The sequence below is a fragment of the Salvelinus fontinalis genome, chromosome 12, assembly GCF_029448725.1.
Source record: "Salvelinus fontinalis isolate EN_2023a chromosome 12, ASM2944872v1, whole genome shotgun sequence".
In the NCBI taxonomy this organism is placed as follows: Eukaryota; Metazoa; Chordata; class Actinopteri; order Salmoniformes; family Salmonidae; genus Salvelinus; species Salvelinus fontinalis.
Genome location: NC_074676.1, coordinates 15414033 through 15435418, shown reverse-complemented (window position 1 = coordinate 15435418; position 21386 = coordinate 15414033). Strand labels below are relative to the sequence as shown.

Here is a 21386-nt window from a genome sequence, read left to right as displayed (position 1 = left end):
CATATGCACAGGATATAGCGGGGAGTAAACAGTAAAATGACATGCTTAGTTGCAAGCTCTCCTCTCAACAGTGCAGTAACTTAACAGTGTGTGTTTGTTTTTGGAAAATAATGTACAACCTGATCCAAGGACCTCATCACTGGTTTAAACATAGATTAGTATATGTTCATAGGCCTATTACATTTAGGCTATTTGGCACTTGTTCACACCTCTTGCTTTACTTCAGGGTTTCCCAAACTCAGTCCTCCTCGGACCCCAAGGGGTGAACGTTTTGGTTTTTGCCCTAGCACTACACAGCTGATAATCATCTAATCATGAACTTTGATCATTTGAATCAGCTGTGTAAAACCAAAATGTGCACCTTCTAGGGATCCCGAAGACAGAGTTTGGGAAACGCTGCTTTACTTACTGATAAGATACTGAATTTATATCAATAATCAAACCTATGATAAAAACAGTGCCTTGCAAAAGTATTCATCCCCCATGGCGTTTTTCCTATTTTGTTGCATTACAACCTGTATTTTAAATTGATTTTTATTTGGTTTTCATGTAATGGGCACACACAAAATAGTCCAAATTGGTTAAGTGAAATGAAAAAAATAACTTGTTTTAATTATTTTTTTTTTAAACGGAAAAGTGGTGCGTGCATATGTATTCACCCACTTTTCTATGAAGCCTCTAAATAAGATCTGGTGCAACCAATTACCTTCAGAAGTCACATAATTAGTTAGATTGCACACAGGTGGACTTTATTTAAGTATCACATGATCTCAGTATATATACACCTGTTCTGAAAGGCCCCACAGTCTGCAACACTACTAAGCAAGGGGCACCATGAAGACCAAGGAGCTCTCCAAACAGGTCAGGGACAAAGTTGTGGAGAAGTACATATCAGGGTTGGGTTATAAAAAAATATCTGAAACTTTGAACATCCCATTGAGCACCATTTAAATCCATTATTAAAAAATTGAAAGAATATGGCACCACAACAAACCTGCCAAGAGAGGGCGGCCCACCAAAACTCACATACCAGGCAAGGAGGGCATTAATCAGAAAGGCAACAAAGAGACCAAAGATAATCTTGAAGGAGCTGCAAAGCAGAGATTGGATTATCTGTCCACAGGACCACTTTAAGCCGTACACTCCACAGAGCTGGGCTTTACATAAGTGGCCAGAAAAAAGCCATTTGCTTAAAGAAAAAAATAAGCAAACGTATGGTGTTCACCAAAAGGCATATGGGAGACTACTAGAGGTCGACCGATTATGATTTTTCAATGCCGATATTGATTATTGGAGGACCAAAAAAAGCCGATGTCGATTAATCTGACAATTTTTATATATATGTATGTAATAATGACAATTACAACAATACTGAATGAACACTTATTTTAACTTAATACATCAATAAAATCAATTGTCTCAAATAAATAAGGAAACATGTTCAATTTGGTTTAAATAATGCAAAAACAAAGTGTTGGAGAAGAAAGTAAAAGTGCAATAAGTGCCATGTAAAAAAAGCTAATGTTTAAGTTCCTTGCTGAGAACATGAAAGCTGGTGGTTCCTTTTAACATGAGTCTTCAATATTCCCAGGTAAGAAGTTTTAGGTTGTAGTTATTATAGGACTATTTCTCTCTATACCATTTGTATTTCATATACCTTTGACTATTGGATGTTCTAATAGGTACTTTAGTATTGCCAGCCTAATCTCGGGAGTTGATAGGCTTAAAGCATTGCGAAAAGCTGCTGGCAAACGAAGTGCTGTTTTGAATGAATGCTTACGAGCGTGCTGCTGCCTACCACCGCTCAGTCAGACTGCGCTATCAAATCATAGACTTAATTCTAATATAATAAAACACAGAAATACGAGCCTTAGATCATTAATGTGGTCAAATCCGGAACCTATTATTTAGAAAACAAAACGTTTATTCTTTCAGTGAAATACGTAACCGTTACGTATTTTATCTAACGGGTGGCATACATAAGTGTAAATATTGCTGTTGCATTGCACAACCTTTAATGTTATGTCATAATTATGTAAAATTCTGGCAAATTAGTTTGCAACGAGCCAGGCGGCCCAAACTGTTGCATATACCCTGACTCTGCGTGCATCGAACGCAAGAGAAGTGACTTTTCCTAGTTAATATTGCCTGCTAACATAAATTTATTTTAACTAAATATGCAGGTTTAAAAAAATATACTTCTGTGTATTGATTTTAAGAAAGGCATTGATGTTTATGGTTAGGTACATTCGTGCAACGATTGTGCTTTTTTCGCAAATGCTCTTTTAAATCATCCCCCGTTTGGCGAAGTTGGCTGTCTTTGTTAGGAAGAAATGGTCTTCACACAGTTTGCAATGAGCCAGGCGGCCCAAACTGCTGCATATACCGTGACTCTGTTGCACAGAACGCAAGAGAAGTGACACAATTTCCCTAGTTAATTAAAAGAAATTCATGTTAGCAGGCAATATTAACTAAATATACAGGTTTAGAAATATATACTTGTGTATTGATTTTAAGAAAGGCATTGATGTTTATGGTTAGGTACACATTGGTGCCAACGACAGTGCTTTTTTCGCAAATGAGCTTGTTAAATCACCCATTTGGCGAAGTAGGCTGTGGATCAATGATAAATTAACAGGCACCGCATCGATTATATGCAACGCAGTACAAGCTAGATAAACAAGTAATATCATCAGCCATGTGTAGTTAACTAGTGATTATGTTAAGATTAATTGTTTTTTTATAAGATAAGTTTAATGCTAGCTAGCACCTTACCTTGGCTCCTTGCTGCACTCGCATAACAGGTAGTCAGCCTGCCACGCAGTCTCCTCGTGGAGTGCAATGTAATCGGCCATAATCAGGGGTCCAAAAATGCAGATTACCGATTGTTATGAAAAGTTGAAATCGGCCCGAATTAATCGGCCATTCCGATTAATCGGTCGACCTCTAGAGACTACCCCAACATATGGAAGAAGGTACTCTGGTCAGATGAGACTTAAATTGAGCTTTTTGGCCATCAAGGACGTGCTATGTCTGGCGCAAACCCAACACCTCTAATCACACAGTGAAGCAGGTGGTGGCAGCATCATGCTGTGGGGATGTTTTTCATCGGCAGGGACTGGGAAATTGGTCAGAATTGAAGGAATGATGGATGGCGCTAAATACAGGGAAACCTGTTTCAGTCTTGTATTTGAGACTGGGACGGACACCTTCCAGCAGGACAATGACCCTAAGCATACTGCTAAAGCAACACTTGAGTGGTTTAAGGGGAAACATTTAAATGTCTTGGAATGGCCTCAATCCAATTGAAAATCTGTGTTATGACTTAAAGATTGCTGTAAACCAGTAGAACCCATCCAACTTGAAGGAGCTGGAGCAGTTTTGCCTTGAAGAATGGGCAAATATCCCAGTGGCTAGATGTGCCAAGCGTATAGAGACATACCCCAAGAGACTTGCAGTTGCAAAAGGTGGCTCTACAAAGTATTGACATTGGAGGGGTGAATAGTTATGCACTAAAGTTTTCAGTTTTGTCTTATTTCTTTATTTCATAATAAAAATATTTTGCATCTTCAAAGTGGTAGGCATGTTGTGTAAATCAAATGATACAACCCCCCCCCCCAAAATCTCTTTTAATTCCAGGTTGTAAGGCAACAAAATAGGAAAAATGCCAAGGGGGTGAATACTTTCGCAAGCCACTGTATTGTGCAATCCTGTTATCTAAACCGCAGATTAGTAATCTGTAATCGATTACAGTATCAGTCCTGAGTTATTTGTTCAGTACTCTTTCTTCTGTACTGCTTATGTGCGGTTTCAACAGACCTGGTCTTGTGTGACTGTTGGTAGAGCATGGCACTTGCAACGCCAGGGTTATGGGTTCGATTCCCACAGGGACCAGTATGAAAATGTATGCATTAACTACTGTAAATTGCTCTGGATAAGAGCATCATTTATATGTAAACTAGGTTGTATTAATTAGAAACTAAATGGAAGCAAACTGGCCAAAACAGGAAGGGACCACCTGAACTTCCAATATGAAGCGCTTGTTTTCAATTTCTGTTAAAATATATATACATTTTTCTACGGTGTGCACTAATGAATATGACACTGCCATGTTTCATCCTTCTCTTCTCAGCGTCAGGGCTATCCCAATCATTCATCATCATGCACCAGAACCGCTACCAGCAGTGTATCGCTGCCTTCATCCTACAAGCACCGTCCGAGGCCGTCAAGGTACAGTAAGAGCACTCTGAACTTAAAGTAACACACTGTACGTGTTGTAGGCCTAACAAAAACACTGTATTGCATTCCAATTTGGTTGTTCGTGTGTAATTGTACCATGGTGACTGACAACATTTTGTTATGTGATCATATGTAAGGTGTGAATTTATCACGATCATGACATTCCCATCTCAACATACTCACAGCAGGTTCAAAGTTTATTCATTTGAGTTGCTCGTTGATTACTGCCATATAAATTCCTGTGTTATCCTTCATTCATCACCATGTTTCATTCCCATGCCGGATGATAATAATCATTGTTGAGCTATTTAAAGTCTATATTTGTCTAGGAGATTTTCTCTGCGCGAACATACAAATTGCTATCTTTCCAGAAATCAAGTGACTCGATCCAGTTAGTGTTTGTCATAGTGCTGAGCGATTAGTGCTTTTGAGGTCAGTTCGATTATATATATATTTTTTTAATCATGGCTTTTGGTTTAAAAGTATTTTTGACATTAAAAGTACTGTGTATTATGTGGGTTGCATGCTGTAACAACACAGAATAAAACAATTAATACAAGTCCCATGATGGTAGTGAATGCCCATTTACTTATGAACCATAATTTATTCGATGACTTTTCATTCCAAGTCATCATCTCATTTCCATAGAGCTGCTGCCTATCAAAATCACTATTTTTTGTTATTCAAAGTAAATAAGTCATACTTTTATGACTGCTGAATACCAGCAATCAAGATCATGTATTTTCAGGCTCGCCAATTAACTGCTTTCTATCCATATCGATTGCTCATTCTGTCTTGCTACGCACAGATGGACAAGTTTAAGAGGGTGCGCAATGGATTATGGTCATTGTTGTTAATTGCCATGTTTTTTGCACTAAGTTCAGGCTTGATCTGATTTATCTCTACAGAAACTGCACATTGAGCTAACAGAAAAAAAACTGAACGAAATGGAATTCAAATAATTGAAGACATAAGTCAATTAGTTAAAAAAACGAAAAATAGCCTACATTTTGGTTAATCGCTCAGCACTAGTTGGTCAGCAGACTATCGGACACTAGCAGAGAAGTGTGTATTCCACCTTGCTCTTTGACACATCTAAGTTAGGTGGAATTTCCTTCATTACTAGGCATGCAAAGGGTGGGTATATTACTGGAAACGTTGAAAGTTTACCAGTAAACTACCAGAATTTTTGTATCTTTCAATGATTTTAGGTAATCTATCACAAGACATCTAGTGGCCCTTTTGGGTACTTCAGATTCTCACAGCTGTCTCTCTCGCCTTATCACATGGAAAATATGAAATAATTCAATACGATTATTAAAATAAGACTAAACTGTAAAATATTATCCTTAATATAAACCATCAATTTAGGTCCTGATTTCAACTTAGGAAGTTATGCCTTTCTTACACACTTCTCAGTAGTTGGTATTCAGACTTACCTTGTGCAGGTGCATAACGCTTTGCAGTCGTGGTTCCCTTCTGCACACTGAATAAATGTAATTCAACTGCTGAACCCCCCCCGCCCCCCCCAACAGATTTTCTCCTGGACTTTTCATTCAATAGGGTTGTCAGTGCATCTATCTTAATGGTGTGCCTTTTTTAATTAGGATATTGTTGACTAGAATACATTGAGAACAAGTTTGGAAAATAGGGATCAGTTCGCTGCAGCTAGCTGCAAAAAAACACTAACTGGACAGTTTTATCTCCATCTCTACACTCAATCATGGACACTCTTACTGACACTTGTGGCTGCTTCACGTGATTTATTGTGTTGTCTGCCATTTTGCCCTTTTGTGCTGTTGTCTGTGCCTAACAATGTTTGTGCTGCTAACATGTTGTGTTGTGTTGCTACCATGCTGTGTTATGTGTTGCTGCCATGCTTTGTTGTTGTATGGAGTGTTGTGGTGTCTCTCTTGTTGTGATGTGTGTTTTTGTCCTACATTTTTCATCCCAGCCCCCATCCCCGCAGGAGGCCTTTTGTCTCTTGGTAGGCAATCAATTTGTTATTAATTGACTTTCCAAGTTAAATAAAAAATGGAAGAAAGCCATCTAAATAATATATGCATATTTGTCTCCGTTTCAACACCAACTGGTAGATGTAAAAATACTCTGATCTTGTAGATTATTTAGGCAACTTTTGGGGTTAGGAAAGCATGTATGAATAAAAAAAGCAGGTTTGGAGAGCCTTTACGCACTAAATATATTAATGAATTGGTTTGATTCATCCTGAAAGTTGTCATATTCAAGTTCAATCCATGAAATATTGGAAGGTAGAAAAAAAGTTTACAATAAGGGTTGAACAAGTCCAATAAATCTACCCTAATCCTCACTAATCACGGAACCGTAATGACAGCGGTCCAGTCATCGTAAACTGTGCTCCAGGTTTAACCCGCTGCGTGTGGTCTGAATTCCACTAGGTCCCAAGTTATTGCACAATGTTAGCCTAATATGATCCACTATTGCTAGCCACCCGCAGGAACAACTACACGGATGTGACAGAGGAAAGAAAGGTAAATGGAATGGGAAAATAAAGTTACAAATTGAAGTAAAACTAATACTAAAGTGACAGTTAGAATTACTGATGGTGCGCCCTGATGGTGGCCAATATAACATGATACGGAGAAAACTGCACCATAGGCAATAGTTAAAACGTTCTAAAGCGCAGACATCAAATAGAGGACACATAATTCTGAATAACGACACGGCTATTTATAGCCTATTTCGTTGTGGAAAAGGGGCTGCAATACATGTTCTGATTTTCAGTTTGCTTCCATATGGCTGTTTTCACATTCATCTCCAGGGATCATAAGGAAATATCATCTAAAACAATTGCTTTGTGTATTTTTTAAATGTATTAATTAGGCTATTTTCTCTTGAACCATATGGTCTATCTACTAGAAACTTATACATCTCTGTCCATATTAATACATACAAAAAATGTGTTATTCAAGTATAAATGACCAAATTTACGATAGGTTGCCATAGATTGTTAATTAACAAAATTACTGGTCGCTTTGCAACCCCAGGCCTGAGTTAGTAAGCCAAGTATCCTCATGGTACCGTGTGTATGTCAAGTTAATTTCAAAGGTCACAACACACGTTTAATAAAATAACAAAACAATGTTGAAATGGGAACAATAAACAAACCACAAAAATGTGTTCATTTCCAGAGGGTGTGGATGTCAGAGATAGAGGGTGCAGTGACGACACTGAATTCTCAGCAGCCTCCTCGGGTGAAGAGCTCCTCACTGTGGGTAGAGTCCTCCCAGATCTGAGCCATCTGACATTCACTACAACAGGGGACCACAAATACTGCTTCTGGGGCCTCCCACTATAGGTCCTGAACCATAGGTGGCTAAGATATTTTCTTTTCACACTGTCCTTTCTAGCAGAGTTCTAGAATTGTGGTAGATATGTAACCTGGCCAGCCCGGCTCGGCTGTAGTGTGAAAGGGGTATACGTATGCAGGTTCTAAGTACATACCAGCACAAATGCACTTGATTAAACTAGCTAGTTGTCGAGACCTTTGATTCGTTTAATCAGGTGCTTTGGTTGGTGCTGGGCTGGAATGAACCTGCACTCCTGGTGAATTTCTCCAGTACCAGGGTTGGTGACCACTGCCCTAGACTGGCTTAAACAAGGACTATTACTGTGTCATGCACTGTGGTTCCGCCTAAGCCGTTGTAAAGTATTAGCAGGATAATTTGTAAAATTAATGTTTGCTTTGAAAGATGACAATAAATTGTTGAAAATGATTAGTGATGACTTTGTCCTGTGTTGCTGAATACATAAATGTATGCATTCACTCAAACTGTGGTAATGTGTCTATGGCTAACAATACATCACAAGTCAGAACAGTACAACTGACCCATGTCATTATCACCCAAGTGGGTGAAAAATCTGAGATACGCTAGTGAACACACACTGGCCACCAAGGAAAATACAGATTCCTTTTATTTAGTCATGATGGAAAATTAGAAAACAAATGGTACATCTAGTCAAATTCTATAATTTATTTCCTTAAATCAGACACACATCCCTTCTTCCAGGACAGGTGGTCAGTGGTCCAAGGGAACACAGGGTTCCCGACTGTCACCATGACAAACAAGGACTGCGTTTCAGAGCTTAGACGTTGCTGATGCTGATTGCTGTTAAAGAAATGTCAGTCTGACATGGCACGTAACCATTGGTTGACGAATGCAGGGTAACGTGACTCTTTCAGGCACAATCGCTACATATGGGGGGGCCCCTGTTGCAATACACCAGAAATGTATCCTTCCTTGAAGTTACAGATCGGTGGAAGTGAGTGTTAACCTTCCTTTCATCTATCCATCCACTTAGATTTGTGCTTACCTGAAGGAAATGAGGAAGGACGAATTTCTAAAGTATATAAACGGTGCCATGTATCCTCTAAAGTGGACGAGGAATGAACTAAAGACAATCGATATCATGCATGACGACGGCCGGCATCCACGTGAAACAAGCCAGATTAATTTGTAGTGCCATTCCCTAAAATTAATTCAGTAAGACTATGGATTTTTTTTTTTACGTGACACTTCTTTATACACACACAAGTGTTAACCTTTAATTTTCTTATGGAAGAAAAACATTTTACAAAGATAATTACTATAGCCTTGGTATTAGTAAGTGACAATGTCGTACAATAAGATGGTAAACCCTATGACAGAGTTAGAAACCCTGAGCTAGTTGGACAGCCAGCCCATTGGCTAGCCAGACACGTAGACATACAGCAAACCAGAAGCCAAGACTGCTGACCAAGTCACTCACAATAACCTGGCATCCTTTCAACTAAGAGCCTTTATCATTTACTGTGGATTGACCAGACAGTGCAGGAGCAGTTCAAATCAGCACAGTGCATTCAGAAAATATTCACAAACCATGACTTTCTACATTGTGTTACAGCCTGAATTTAAAATGTATTTGTATTGAGTTAATCGCTGGCCTACACACAATACCCCATCATTTCAAAGTGGAATTAGGTTTTTACAAATTACATAAAAATGACAAGCTGAAATGTCAAGTATTCAACCCCTTTGTTAATGGCAAGCCAAAATAAGTTAAGGAGTAAACATGTGCTTAACCAGTCAGTTGCATGGTCTCTGTGTACAAAGTGTTTAACATGATTGTTGAATGACTACCTCATCTCTGTACCCCACACATACAACCGGAGAGGAAGAGGAGAGGAAGGAAACCGCTCAGGGATTTCACCATGAGGCCAATGGTGACTTTAAAACAGTGAGTTTAATGGCTGTGATAAACTGAGGATGGATAAACCACATTGCAGCTACTCCACAATACTAACCTGAATGACAGAGTGAAAAGGAAGCCTGTACAGAATAAATATATTCCAAACCATGCATCCTGTTTTGCAACAAGGCACTAAAGTAAAACTGCAAAAAATGTGCCAAATAAATTAACTTTGTCCTGAATACAAAGTGTTATGTTCGGGGCAAATCAAACAATGCATCACTGAGTACCATTCTTCATATTTTCAAGCATGGTGGTGGCTGCATCATGTTATGAGTATGCTAATCTTCGGCAAGGACTAGGGAGTTTTTTTTAGGATACAAATATTATGGAATAGAGCTAAGCACAGGCAAAATCCTAGAGGAAAACCTAGTTGTCTGCTTTCCAACAGACACGGGGAGATATTCACCTTTCAGCAGGACAATACCCTAAAACACGAGGCTAAATCTTCCTTACGAAGACGACATTGAGTGTTCTTGTGTGGCCTAGTTACAGTTTTGACTTAAATTGGCAGTCTAGCAATGATCAACAACCAACTAGACAGAGCTGGAATCATTTTTAAAAGAACAATGAGCAAATATTATACAATTCAGGTGTGCAACACTTGTAGAGACTTACCCAGAAAGACTCACAGCTTTAATCGCTGCCAAAGGTGATTCTAACATGTATTGGCTCAGAGTTCTTTACTTTATGTAATCAAGATGGTTTATTTTTCATAATTGTTTTTACATACGTTAGAATTTTACTTCCACTTTGACAGATCGTTGACAAAAAATACAAAAATATTTTAATCCCACTTTATAACACAACAAAATGTGGAAAATCCCAAGGGGTGTGAATACTTTCTGAAGGCACTGTTTTCAGGGTCATTCTCATGAAACTGACATTTAAAAAAGAAATGTCCTCTTGGATCACCGAGATTAGGATATGTACTTTCCTATTTCATAATTAGTCTTGTTTTTTGATCAGATAATGCATTTTACAACTACCAATGCAAAAATGCTCATTGCCGCAACACTTTTTAAACTCCCAAAAAGTAAAACAAATCAATTTATAATATTTTTAACATTGCTTCCCTAATGAAAAGGCCTGAGTTAAACATTTAAAATGTAATTCGTAAAATATTATTACCGTAACAACCTTTTTGAATCAATAACTTTTGTATACATTAAAATTGTTTTATTTAATTTATGTACACATCAGATTAAGACAAAATTGCATAAATGTGTCCTAATATTTCCGCATTACGTTAATGAGCAGGTTTCGGAAAGGAGTGTTGCATAATTTGCCATTTGAAAAACCTGTACTGATCTCTACCAGAGATTCAGTAACCCAACAAATCAGTTTCATCATTTGTTAATCCCAAATAATCCTCGCATAATACTAAATTCACTGATCTTAATGTAATTGACTAAAATATCACTTATTTCAGTATAAGTACTGTAATTATATGCATGTATTTTCAAAAGCCAACAATGGACTTGAACGTAACTGCAAAAAAATATTTATCCAAGGTCTTTACAGGTAATATTGGTGTATTAGGACGTGGATATTTGTGGTTGTACATTTAAAAAATATATATATTTCTGGATTGAATGGGATCCTATGGGCAAACGGCATAACACAATACGCCTATAAAGCATCTAAATACGTGCAATATGGAACAAAAACTGTCTTGGGATATTAAACAACAGTCAGTATAGGTAAGTGTGAAAACAGGTACACATGTCAAAATTGGGGATATTCTCCTTTGTGGTGGTGTTGCTCTTTGCTGAAACACAAACTGCTGATTGTGGCTTAAAAGTAATTTAAACAGAGTTTTTGCACCCCATATTTATTGAGACATTTGTTTCGGTAATGAGAGGCCCTTAGCTCTGCAAATAATAGGAGACAGACATTATGAGTCAGCAAACAATTGACCACATCACTAAAGCCCATTCATGCCTCCATGTTTATAAGGTAATGGTTCTGAATTTTCCCAATTTCAGCTTTTTAGCCATATCAGTAATGAGAAGACCAAGTGGGGTAAAGGGGTTGTTTGAGAATAAGAACCCCATTCTGAAGGCATATAAGCGGATAAATTAACTTGTGCTCAGTTAAAGTTAAACCCCTAGATCAGGGTTTCCCAAAGTCCGTCCTGGGGCCACCCCTGGAGCACGTTTGCTTTGATTATTTCAATCAGCTGTGTAGTGCTAGGACAAAAACCAAAACGTGCACACGGGGGAGGCCCCAGGACCGACTTTGGGAAACCCTGCTTTAGATGATGCATCATGAGTGAATAAAAGTTTATTTAAAAACATTTAGAGTTTTTACAGAAACTTGAGTGTTACGGTAATGAGACATGTCCACTTCAACTAGTATAAAATGACCTCAGAATTTAATACAGATGCATTTCGGTAATGAGAATTTGGGGTGAAAATGTTTTTTAAATATCATGTGAAAATGTCAATGTTATTTAAAATAAGACTGCCAAAAACTGGACTTTGTCTTCAGAATTATAGTTGATTTTTGCAACTCAATCTGCTACAGATGTTTAAAACTAGTTTCATGAGAATCACCCATTAAAAATACTTGAATGAGGACTAGAATTTTTACGTGTTATCAGTTCTGTTTGACAGGTCGTAAAGAGTTAGCAATTAGTGTAAATCAACATTGACATGTACAAAAGTGTCTTAGAGAGAAGGTTTAAACAGTCACCATGCAGACTGACAACACTGCAGCCCTACACTTACTGATACACATTCATTCCTAAAGCACCACATATACACACAAGATACACGTGGACAGTTATTGCTTCTGCTTCAAAGCAGAGCACACACAGCCCCTGCAGTAGTCATGATGTTGAATGTGATACAGGTGACAGAAAAAGCACATGCAACCAACCACGTGGACAGTGAAAAACCAAAAAAGTAATTCAGTTTTGTAGAAAGATGAGCAGCATTGAAAAAAAATTATTCTGATGTATATCAAGGATGTCTGAATTCTTGATAAAATGTATGACCTTACGAGTCAAAAATCCAAAGCTTTCAGCTAGATTTAAAAAGTAATTGAAAAGAAATAAAGTTATGAAAAATCCAGGCTTTCCATTTAGCTTCATGTCATGCCATCTCTCAGGACTGTTGGACTCCTCCAGTTAGACATTCTTTGGTCGTGAACAAAATACTTCTAAAACAAACAGAACCACTGCTTTCCACCTTTCAAGATAACTATATCCTTTCGTTAACTTAACCCGTTAGTCGGTATAACCCCTGCCTTCACAACCCTTCAAGACCCAACTTACAGTCAACTGTCTTGTTAATGCTCAAGATGATAACAATGCCAAACCAAGATAGCCGCCGTTCTAGATAGATGTGTGGAGTAATGGATGGTGCTGTTGAGCTCTCCCTGTTACCATCCTCTGTCCGACCGACTGACATGTCGACTTCAGGTCAGGAGAGGCAAAGGCACTATACAGATGCGGCCTATTCCATCACATAGCTCAGGAATGTCTGCAGTGCTTCTTCCATTATGTTCCCATCTTCTTGTGTGACGTCGAGACATCTGCTAAACCTCCATCAGCCCCTATAGTGACTGGCCACTTCTTCTGCACTCCCATCCCATCACCAGGTTACTCCTCTCCAAAGCTCAGTAGGTCTGTTTGCTTCACATGGTCCAATGGGGTTCACAGAGAGACTGGTGTTGGTTCCTCAGTCCAGATGAATGCACATAGAAAATGGACATCATGAGACATGCCGTTGCTGGGCTACTGGGGGGAGGGGGGAGAGGGGTGTCAGGCCTGGAGGTCTTCGAAGCATGTTTCACAAACCCGCACAGGCTTCTTGGATGAGGGGATGAGGGCGTTCTTGGCGGAGCACTCTGCACAGAAGATGTTGCCACAGTGTCTGCAGTGGTGCTGCAGGGGGAGTCAGAGTTGGGAGTAGAGAGAGTCAGTTAGGAGGATGGGCAGTCAGGCTATGCCGACTACTCTTTTGTTCTCTATGTATTTGAACTTTATTGAGACAACTCGGTCTCTTTCTGATTTCCGAACTAAGTGGGAGAAATAGTGGGAAGGGTGGACAGGGGGATTGAACACCGGTCACTGGTGGGGAGATTTGTACATTTGTTGGGAGCGTTATCATTCAACCACGGCTCTGCACAGCAGTTAACTCAAACAAAAACGTAGAAACACTTTTGTGAATTCCTTTGTGGCTCCTCCAACATTGACAATGGTCGTGTTCAGAAGGCAGCAAACAGAAGAAAATGGACTGAAACAGGGAGGGACTACCTGAACTTGTCCAATAAGAAATATGAATTCCTTGTTGCTAAACATTCCTGTTGCAAAAAATCTGCCCTAATGAACACAACCCAAATGAACAGACCGCCGCGTAATACAACTCACCTTCCTAATGGCGAGAGAGAAGCCCTTCCCACAGTCCATGCAGTTCTGTACCTCATGGTCCTCTGCCCACTTCCTGGTCAGAGACTGTGACTGCTTTATCTACAGACGGGGACAAGGAGAGGGGTTAGAGAACCTGCATACACACAGCATGAAAACGAGCTCCACTAACACGCATGCACACTCCCAACACACACAGCTCTATTGACGAGCTATTCGTCCTACAGAGTTTGAATCCGTAGAGCGGCGCCGTCTATTGTGACATCCATAACATATTAAATGAGATGCATACAATTACGTAATAATTGGTCGTTGGACTCCATGGATGTGGACTACGTATTGTGCTTAATAAAGACCGAGTTCAGCTACAGGTCATAAAAAACGATGCATCCTGAAGTCCTAATAGGTGCGTAACGTGGTGTTACGTATCTTGTATTGTTACCTGTAGTGACTGGTTTTCTCTGCCCAGCTCTTGCATGGCGGCTGTCGTATCATCCAGTTTCCTCCTCATCTCCACTACTTTGGCCTGCAGTTTCTCCATCTCCCCCTCACCCTTCACACACCTGAAACACAGCCATAACACAGTCAAATGGTTGAAGGCTAAAAGCTACCATAGGAGGAGAGGGAGAGAGAGAGAGAATTAGAGGGAAGAAAGAGAAAATAAATCAAAGCACTTGTCACCTCCAAAGCAACTTCTGCTGCATCACAGGGAGGTTATAATGACGGCACGACTTCTAGCAGTCCAACTACCGGAAATCAGTTAGCCTATCCTGCAAGGTGTCAGGGCAGCAGGTAGCCTAGTGATTAGAGTGTTGGGCCGGTAACCGAAAGGTTGCTGTATCAAATCCCCGAGCTGACAAGGTAAAAATCTGTTGTTCTGCCCCTGAACAAGGCAGTTAAACCCACTGTCACCCAGGCCGCCATTCTAAATAAGAATTTGTTCTTAACGGACTTGTCTAGTTAAATAAACGTTAAAAAAACAGCCAACTTGCCCTTTTGTTTCGAAGACACCCATAAGGGTAGATCTAGGCGATTTCTTGCTTCGAGGTAGTTTCTGGTATAAACACACCACACAGTAATTCTGGAGACAACTTCACACCCACTACCCTCTCTCTCACCTCTCCAGCAGCGCGCGCCTCTCGTCCTGGTTGTTCTGCACGGTGGCCTCCAGCACGGCGATCTCGCCCCGCAGTTCATCCGTCTGCTTCTCCAGCTCCTCGCAGTGCCGCTGGCTCCCCTGCCACTCCCTCTTCAGCGTGGCCACGTTCTCGTTGAGCGCCGTCACCTGCAGGCCCAGCCGCGCCTCCGCCTCCTCTCCCCGCTTCGCCTGCCCCTCCCGAGCATTACGCTCTGACGCCTGGGGAGGCGAGGCGGGGGGAGGAGGGAGGGAGAACAGGGTATTTAGAAGTCTAGAGGAGAAAAGCCACACCTACAGGAGCTCTAGAACACATCTGAGTGACGATACCTAAAAGACACCACCACACAGTGAAACACAGCACGTAAAAGGGCTGGTGTGTGTTTTCTGTTAGTAGAACTACTGTACATACGATACATTTCCACCAGCAAATAGCATTAAAATGTCAAACATCACATGTACAGTGCATTCAGAAAGTATTCAGACCCCCTCACCTTTTCCACATTTTGTTACCTTACAGCCGTATTCTAAAATTGATTCAATAAATGTTTTTACTCATCAATCTACACACAATACCCAATAATGACAAAGCAAAAACTGTTTTTTTTAGACATTTTTGCAAATATATTAAAAATGTCAAACATAAATACTTTATTTAGATATGCATTCAGACCCTTTGCTAGGAGACTTGAAGTTGAGTTCAGGTGCATCCTGTTTCCATTGATCATCCTTGAGATGTTTCTACAACTTGATTTACCACCTGTTGTAAATTCAATTGATGTTACATGATTTGGAAAGGCACACACCTGTCTATATAAGGTCCCACAGTTGACAGTGCATCTCAGAGCAAAAACCAAACCATGAGGTCAAAGGAACTGTCCGTACCGCTCCGAGACAGGGTTGTGTGTTGAGGCACATATCTGGGGAAGGGTACCAAAAAAATTCTGCAGCATTTAAGGTCCCCAAGAACACAGTGGCCTCCATCATTCTTAAATGGACGAAGTTTGGAACCACCAAGACTCTTCCTAGAGCTGGTCGCCCAGCCAAACTGAGCAATGGGGGCAGAAGGGCCTTGGTCAGGGAGGTGACCAAAAACCCGATGGGCTTCTAAAGTTTCTCTGTGGAGATGGGAGAACCTTCCAGAAGGACAGCACTCCACCAATCAGGCCTTTATGGTAGAGTGGCCAGATGGAAGCCACTCCTTAGTAAAAGGCACATGACAGCTCGCTTGGAGTTTGGCAAAAGTCATCAAAAGGACTCTCAGACCATGAGAAACCAGATTCTCTGGTCTGATGAAACCAAGATTGAACTCTTTGGCCTGAATGCCAAGCGTCACGTCTGGAGGAAACCTGGCACCATCCCTACGGTGAAGCATGGTGGTGGCAGCATCATGCTGTGGGGATGTTTTTCAGCGGCAGGGACTAGGAGACTAGTCAGGATAAAGGGAAAGTTGAACGGAGCAAAGTACAGAGATCCTTGATGAAAACCTGCTCCACAGCACTCAGGACCTTAGACTGGGTTCAAAGTTCACCTTCCAACAGGACAACGACCCTAAGCACACAACGCAGGAGTGGTTTCAGGACAGGTCTCTGAAAGTCCTGAGTGGCCCAGCCAGAGCCTGGACTTGAACCAGATCAAACATCTCTGGAGAGACCTGAAATTAGCTGTGCAGCAACACTCCCATCCAACCTGACAGAGCTTGAGAGGATGGAGAAACTCCCCAAATACAGGTGTGCCAAGCTTGTAGTGTCATACCCAAGAAGACTCAAGGCTGTAATCGCTGCGAAAGGTGCTTCAACAAAGCACTGAGTAAAGGGTCTGAATACTAATGTAAATGTGATATTTCAGTGTATTTGTAGTTCTTAAAAAAATATATATATATATATAAAACATTTTAACCTGTTTTTGCTTTGTCATTATGGGGCATTGTTTGTAGATTGATGAGGGGGGAAAATAATTTAATTTATTTTAGAATAAGGCTGTAAAGTAACAAAATGTGGAAAAAGCCAAGGTGTCAATTATTAGGTTGGTGAGCGACTAAGCGTACCAGCTGGGCATGGATCTCCTGGGTCTCTGCCCGTAGCTTCTCCTCTTTCTGGTTAACACTGTCTCTGGTGGCTTGGTGCAGGGTCTTCTCCTGCTCCAGGGCTGCCTGCACCTCTTCCACCCGGCCCTGCATCTCCAGCTTCTGCTGGATCAACAGTTGCTTGGCTTCCCGCAGCTCCCTCAACTCCTGGGGGGAGAGGGTGAAATGGATAGGTGTAAGCCAGAGGTTCCCAACCTTTTCTGGTTACTGTACCACCAACTGAATTTTGCTCTGCCCTGAGTACCCCTGAAGAACCCACTGATGTGCATTTTACCAGTAGACCTATGGTCTCATGAGTACCCCCTATGGATAGGCCAAGAACCCCTGGTTGGGGACCACTTGTGTAAGCAATATGATAGCAGTTCCATCTTGTCCTCAGAGGTCAGGTGGAATTGTGGCCATTTTGCTAACACCTATCCAACATTTTAGATTTTAGAGTACCTAGAGGATAGGGGTTGATATGGGATTCAGTTGGCTCAATTCAGAATCAACCCCTCCTCATTCCACTCAATGGAGTGACTATACCTGTGACCTGTTAAATGATCCCAGATCGAGGACCACTCCGTAAAGCAAAATAAGGGATTAATAAATTCATCAGCCTAAGGAGGGCCTCACCTTGTCACTCCTCTCCCCGAGTGCCTTCAGCTCAGAGCCCTGTCTGGTTGTGTCCTTCTCCAGTGCAGCCTTAGTCTGGCTCAGCTCCTCCGCTCTGCTCCTCTCCTTCTGCAGCTCCTCCTGGGTCACACCCTAGGTGGGGGAGGGGGTGGGATGGCATCAGAGATTGATCAAAGTCCCCAAAACATGATGCTGTGACTAGGGTTGCAAAGGGAGTGTATATTACTGAAAAGTTTCTAAGTTCCCCATTAAACTAACAGAATTTTGGTATCTTTCAAGGATTTTATTCCCTTTTGGGTACTACAGGTATCTGTAATCATCTCTGGCCCACACTCTGGCCTGATCACATGTAAAATATGAAAGAATTAAATAAGATGATTTTAAAACATTTAAAAATCATGGCAAAGCTGTAAAACATGATCCTATATATAATCCATCCATTTAGAGAAAACCATGTTGTTTAATATGAGGGATTCAGCATGAAATATCCTGTACATGGTTTTTACACACTTATTTGTCAGTATGTATTTGTTGTCAATGTCTTGGTGTCAAACTGGTGGCAGTTGTGAACAAAGTCTATAGTTGGTGAGTCACAAAGGGAATTGAAAATAATGCCATTGTTGATTAGATGCTTTTCTCATTAATTAGGCTATTTTCTCTTGAACCATAGGATCTATCTACCAGAAACTCATGGACAATACAGACACCGATATAAAAAAACAATGAATACTATATATGAATACATTTTAAAAGTTGTTAAAAGTATAAATTACCAAAATGATGATAGATTGACAGTTTCTGTTAATGACCTAAATTCCCGGTAGCTTTGCAACCCTAGCTCTGGCTATGGGTTGGAATTAGATATACAACAATTATAACAAGAGATTCCTTACACAAACTAAATGGGATACCCCCAAGTGAAACAATAATGTCTTTCCTCCTGGATCTCATAACCAATATGATTATATGGACAGGGGAACTTTTGAGCAGGACCCTGGGTCTGCATGTACTGTGTGCGAATAAAATCAATCAACCTGTTGTTTCTGCAAGTCTTTGAGGGCTGTCTCCTGCTGGCCAAGCTTCTGGTCCCGTTTAACCAGCTCCTGCTCCAGGGAGGCCCTGGCAGCCTTTACCTCCTGCACCTGCCCCTCCAGACCAGTCAGCTGGATCCGGTTAGCAGATAACTCCTTCTGGGACAGGGTCAGCCTCTCCTCAGAAGCCTGAACAGAGAATACACACAGGCATGGGTCATATACAGTACCTACACACAGAAAACAGGCACGGGTCACACACGCTCGACAGGTTTATGTGCATACCACACTTTCAAATTAGATTAGCATTATGTAAAAAAGTCAAAAAGGCTTTGATTTATATGATCCTACACCTACGGTGTCCTGGTAGACCATTAGGCAGACACGTGAATCAGATCATTATCAATATGTACATGCGGTCTGACACGGTCTCTGGTATCTCCATTGATTCCTCTTAACTACCTTTGTCTTCTCACACATATTTTCCTCACACAACGATTCCTCTTCTCACACAATGACTCTTCCTGTCTAACTCCCACTGACCACGACCTCCCTCCATTGAAATATAATTGAATGTGGATTCCCGTTCTAGTAAGGATATTTCTCTGCTTGCATGGTCTTCAACCCACCTTGAGGTCCTGTCTAAGAGATGACAACTCTGACTCCTTGCCGTAGTAGTCAGACTGTAGCTTGGCCAGGCCTTGCTGACTCTGCTCTAGAACCTTCTGCAGCTCAGTGGTCCTGGTCCTCTCAGAGCTCAAATCCTGGCCGAGGCCTGACACCTGTTCCCTCAGACGACCCTCCTCCTCAGCCTGGAACACATATTTAGTCCAAAACATGGAAAATACATGGAATTAAGTGTGTGTGTGTGTGTGTGTGTGTGTGTGTGTGTGTGTGTGTGTGTGTGTGTGTGTGTGTGTGTGTACATGCATGCATGTCATCTTACCTTCTTGGCATGTGATCCTTGCAGCTCGGTCACTTGGCTTTCCAGCTTCTTCTTTTCCTGGCTGAAGGACCCCTGGGCTGTCGTCAGCTGTGCCTGTAGCTGCTGCACTCCCTTCTCCTTCTCTTTCAGGGCCTCCTGGGTCTTGCTGTGTTGCTCTGTTAATGCAGTCAGCTGCATATTCAGCCCTTTTTCTGCCTGCAAAGGCAGACACAAAATAGAACCCATTGTGAGAGCATGGACAACCGGTATCTGGGTCGTGTTCATTAGGGCACACCATAGCAAAACATTTTGCAACTGAAACAAAAATGAAGGGTTTCCTATTGGACAAGCTCAGGTAGTCCCTCCTTGTTGTCAGTTTTCTTCCATTTGGTGCCTAATGAATGGGACCATATATTCATGTCTATGGGCTTCTTACCTCTCTGATCTTGTCCAGCTGCCCTTTGACCTCTGCCATCTCCTTGGTGGTGGCCTCTGTGGCCTTCAGCAGTTCCTGTCTGGCCTTCTCATGGGACTTCTCCTAAAACAGGAACACATTCGAGACATTTTCATGTTAACACAGATATATTTAATGTTGGATTTGGCCTAGAGTCCAAGAGACTTCTGCTGATAACACTGACAAATACAATTCTAGAAGAACAGAGCCCTTAAAGAGTAGGAGTGTGGATCTAGGATCCGGTCCACGTAATCTTATTCATTATGATCTAAAAGGCTAAACTGATCCTACAGTATATTAGCATTCCCACTCTGTAACACATTATGAATATGGGCCCAAGTAGCTTCCTGACTCCTTCACATTGCTGTCTGTGCCTTCCATATGGAGGTCTACCACGCTACACCACATTAAACCCACCTTCTCCTCCAGAACTGCCTTGCTGCTCTTCCTCTCCTTGTCCAGCTGGCTCTGGCTGTCCTTCATGGCTTTGGAGGCCTTAGCCAGGCCATCCTTGACCGCGACCAGCTCTTTCCCCTGGGCCTCCTTCTCCTGCTGGGCCGTCTGGAGCTCTCTGGCCAAGCCCTGGGCTTTCCTGTCCAGCTCTGCCTGCTGCGTCTGCCCCTCCTGGGCTAGCTTGTCCAAGTTGGTCTGGAGGGAGGTCTTCTCCTGCTCACATTGCTCCAGCTGCTGTCGCGTGTCACTCAGGGAGGAGGTTTTTCTCTTCAGCTCCACCTGTAACGCAGCAGCCCTGAGAGAAGCAGAGACCGGTCACAAAGAGTACTGGATGTGGTACAATGACTAACAATAAGGAAAAAGCTTGGTTTATAGTCGATGGCCAGAACCACATTTAATTTATACTCAGGTGGACTGTCTATAGACTGTTGCTGCAACGGTAATTTTCGTTGTCGTCAGGAGATGATTCAGTGCATTCGAAAAGTATTCAGACCCCTTTACATTTTCCACAATTTGTTACCTTACAGCCTTATTCTAAAATGTATCGTTTTTTTCCCCCTCATCAATCTACTCAAAGCAAAAACAGGTTTAGAAATGTTAACAAATGTATACATTTTTTTACTGAAATATCACATTTACGTAAGTATTCAGACCCTTTACTCAGTACTTTGTTGAAGCACCTTTGGCAGTGATTACAGCCTCGAGTCTTCTTGGGTATGACGCTACAAGCTTGGCACACCTGTATTTAAGGAGTTTCTCCCATTCTTCTCTGCAGATCCTCTCAAGCTTTGTCAGGTTGGATGGG

General features: G+C 41.4%; 2 protein-coding genes across 5 annotated transcripts in view; one reads left to right on the top strand and one right to left on the bottom strand.

Annotated features, from left to right (window-relative positions):
• Positions 1–7994, top strand: part of LOC129866871 (pleckstrin homology domain-containing family G member 7-like) — a 37220-nt gene extending 29226 nt beyond the window's left edge. For both annotated transcript variants that reach the window (XM_055939879.1, XM_055939880.1), the window contains exons 16-17: positions 4133–4230; positions 7410–7994. In XM_055939879.1, the coding sequence (XP_055795854.1) occupies positions 4133–4230; positions 7410–7514 (203 nt within the window). In that variant the 3' untranslated portion in view covers positions 7515–7994. The remainder of the gene's footprint in view (positions 1–4132; positions 4231–7409) is intronic.
• A 181-nt stretch (positions 7995–8175) lies between these two features.
• LOC129866870 (early endosome antigen 1-like) overlaps positions 8176–21386 on the bottom strand; it is a 44398-nt gene continuing 31187 nt past the window's right edge. For all 3 annotated transcript variants that reach the window (XM_055939876.1, XM_055939877.1, XM_055939878.1), the window contains 11 exons: positions 20546–20876; positions 20111–20212; positions 19696–19890; positions 19379–19561; positions 18753–18938; positions 17719–17850; positions 17065–17250; positions 15001–15239; positions 14325–14445; positions 13886–13984; positions 8176–13399 (listed from right to left, as the gene is read on the bottom strand). In XM_055939876.1, coding sequence (XP_055795851.1) covers positions 13277–13399; positions 13886–13984; positions 14325–14445; positions 15001–15239; positions 17065–17250; positions 17719–17850; positions 18753–18938; positions 19379–19561; positions 19696–19890; positions 20111–20212; positions 20546–20876 — 1897 coding nt within the window. In that variant the 3' untranslated portion in view covers positions 8176–13276. The remainder of the gene's footprint in view (positions 13400–13885; positions 13985–14324; positions 14446–15000; positions 15240–17064; positions 17251–17718; positions 17851–18752; positions 18939–19378; positions 19562–19695; positions 19891–20110; positions 20213–20545; positions 20877–21386) is intronic.